Genomic DNA, 3,277 nt, shown 5'->3' with positions numbered 1-3,277 from the left:
ACCCTTTAATTTTTTCCTATATGGGAGAAATGCTATATAACTTGATATGCTTTTCTTGTATTTGGCTACTTTATTGTCATTCCTGAGAAGTACTGTGTTGGATGCATCTGACAATCTCCACACTAAATTCTACTTTGAATTAAAAGGCCCACTTGAAATCAGATCTCTAACTTTTCATGGGCATTTCGTATCAGCTCAATCTAAAATGCCTAAACATGTAGTTGTCACTATTAGTATGAATTTTATTTTGTATATAAATATGTTAGCTGTAAACATTAGATCCTGTGATAATAGGCCATTTTACCTCTTACTTGTAGAAGCTCAACTGGTGTTCCAGTTTGGAGACAAAGGCAATGAGTGTTTATGAGTGTAGTAGTGTAGTACTTTGAATCGGAGGTACTTTTGTTTGTTCATAACTCTGTAAATTAATATTAGTTAGAGAATTTCCGTGTTTCAAGTCTATGAAATGGGAATCGCGTATTTATTAGGATATTAAAAATTTTATGCTGTTCTGTTTTTAATAAACTCAATTTTTATTTTAGCTATCTTCCTTGGATCATATCGTATGCCATATGAAGATATAAAAAACAGTATTTTGGAGGTCAATGAAGACTTATTGACTGAAGCCTTAATTCAGGTAACTTGCATATTTTCCTTTTATAATTCATTTTCACAGGTATTCCTACGTTGCTGTCTTCTAGAATGGAGTTGTAAGGAAATATTCTTCTATGTTTGGATTATACAATCAGGAGTATCTAGCTGTGTTGATAGTCAGAGGACTTAACATAGAAGATCTAGGTTCTGTTTCTATTTTTTCCATTTATTAAACATGTGAGTGTGTGTATTTAAGTTTATGCATATGTAGATATACCATTCCCTATATTCACTGTACAGAAAATTGCATGTATGTCATCATCATAGTGACTATGTTAATTAGATATCGTTATTATCATTTTATGGATGTAAAAGAGAAGAGGCCAAGAGGTTAAATAGCTTGCTTAGGATCAGTGGGTAAATGGTAAAGTTATCCTTTGTTCGGCACTGAACATATGCTGGGCATTGTGCCAAGCATTTAATATATTTCATTTCATTGACTCCTACAGCAATGTTATGAGATCAGTACTAACATCCTCATTTTCCAAATAAGGAAACTGAGGCTTAGAGAGATCGCCACATGTCGCATAGCTGGTAAGGGGCAAATTAGCAGAGCTGGGCTTCAGAACAATGTCTGTCTGTCATGACTCTAAAACCATTGCTCTTTCTAGTCTATTATTCTGCCTCCTGTGGGCAGACAGGTTTGGCTTGCTTTATCTCTGCATCGTCATCTGAGATCACAGGGCCACTGTGATGATTTCATCCAAAAAGTGCTTTATTCTAGAAATCTAACATATTATTAGAATTCTTGGTATGTCTGCCCCTATCTGTTTTAATTTCTAGGAAGAAACACTGCAGAGATTTGCTGTAGAAAGGCAGTCATTGTAGTTTTTTGTTTGTTGTTGAGCCATGCCGTTTGCTTTGATTTTAAGAAGACTGGTAGTTTATGCTGTCATAATTGTGCCATTTCTTCCTCAGACTGTCTCTAAATCTCAGAGAACCAGTGTTTGTCATTTGAGCAGGTTGTGTCTGTATGGAATTTCTGTTAACCTAAAAGTAAAAGACCTTTCAAAGTGAGAAGCAAACAAGTATTTATTTGAGATCACTAAGAATAGCTATTCTGGAAACACTGATTCAGGCAGAAGCTCAACTGGTGTTCCAGTTTGGAGACAAAGGCAATGAGTGTTTATGAGAAAACGGAAGGGGAATAATTGCATTAGTAGAGGAAGGCATTTCTATTGGTACAGATAACAAACAAACATAGTGGTGTTAATTCTAAACAGTGTTTTTTTGTTGTTTTTGTTTTGGCTATTTAGTTAATCCAGTAGTCATCAGTCCAGTAGTCATAATAATTGCTTTCTTGTTATCTTTGCAAACAGGTCTTTTTCAAGGCACAAGGTTGCTTAGGCCAATCCAAAGGTTATTTTGCCCTGTTTTAACATCCTGAAAATTTAAGGCATGAGATGTACAAGCCAGTTTCTCTGACATGGCAGCTCTGGTTCTGTTTTAAAGTGGCTCTGTTTATGTTATTGTTTACCGTTCCTTCATTTCATAGTGGAGGCTTGCATTACAGTTTACCTTATGTATATGTTTTAAATATGTTCTCTTTCTATAGGACTAAGGTTTAGTCAGTTGATATAAGCTCTTCATTATCATAACACACTCAGTATATTATTCTCAGTAAAAATACCCTTGTGGTAAGATTTTTGGAAAACTGTTTTTAGAAAAATGTTTTTCTCTGTGCAACTAGCAGGTCCATAGTTCTGTGAGTGGAAATGCAGAGCTGAGCACATGTCTCCTGTCCTCCTTAGTCCCACGATTCTCTGTGCACTGGTCAGAATGAGGACAGCATTAAGCCAAAATGTGACTTAGTTCTCTCTTTTTTTCAATTGGAAGTTTAAATTTAAATTATAAAAAATCACACAAATATCTGACTCCTACTTAATAATTAAAGCTTTCTAGTTTTTTTTCTGTATAACCCAAGTATAGTAAAATAGAACCATATTTTGAAGTAATCAATGTAGTCATTTATTCTACCCATTAAAACTATGTAGTTTTCCCTTCATATGCCTTGGTAAATAAATAATGTAAATATGCGGAATGCTACTGTGGTATTTATTTCCTGGCAACACTAAAAACGTTAAGTCATGCTTTCACCTCTTTAGGGAATGTAAGAAGAGAAAGATTGTCACTATAAGTGTCCCTTTACTATGCAACAAGTTTTTGACATGTGTCTATAGAAATATATTACCTGGAATTTTTGTAGCATAAATAATATAAAGTTGTTTCTCTCTTTAAATTGGGTAATCCTGGTCCAGTTGGGAGGAATGAATTGCTTATCCTTTAGAGATGGTAGTAAATTATGTCTAAATTGTTGAATTTGTGGGCTTAATCTTATCCATCATGACAAAACAACTGCTTAAAAAATCACATTATTATTTGATTGTGCTCTGGGAAGGTGAGTGAAGGAGAATCACAGAGTGCTGATCCTGCCAGGCTCCTTTTGTGCATGTAACACCCTGTGCTTCCATGCATTTCCTGTTTGCTGTATGTGGCTTCCTCTGAGCCTGTCTTGTCTCTTCCTCTTTTCTAGATCCCCCTTCCCTTTTCTCAGCTTCTATCTCTTACTGGTTTTCACATATTTGTATGTTTTACCCCTTGCATCCTTTGCCCCACCAATTTT

General features: G+C 35.1%; 1 protein-coding gene across 1 annotated transcript in view; it reads left to right on the top strand.

Moving 5' to 3' along the window:
* Positions 1-3,277, top strand: part of DIAPH2 (diaphanous related formin 2) — an 870,032-nt gene that overhangs the window by 352,522 nt on the left and 514,233 nt on the right. The window contains exon 20 of the mRNA XM_015571867.1: positions 543-637. Within this exon, the coding sequence (XP_015427353.1) occupies positions 543-637 (95 nt within the window). The remainder of the gene's footprint in view (positions 1-542; positions 638-3,277) is intronic.

Source organism: Myotis davidii, unplaced genomic scaffold (genome assembly GCF_000327345.1).
Source record: "Myotis davidii unplaced genomic scaffold, ASM32734v1 scaffold1693, whole genome shotgun sequence".
Classification (NCBI taxonomy): Eukaryota; Metazoa; Chordata; class Mammalia; order Chiroptera; family Vespertilionidae; genus Myotis; species Myotis davidii.
The sequence above is the reverse complement of the archived record's forward strand: the minus strand, read 5'-3'. Positions and strand labels throughout refer to the sequence as shown.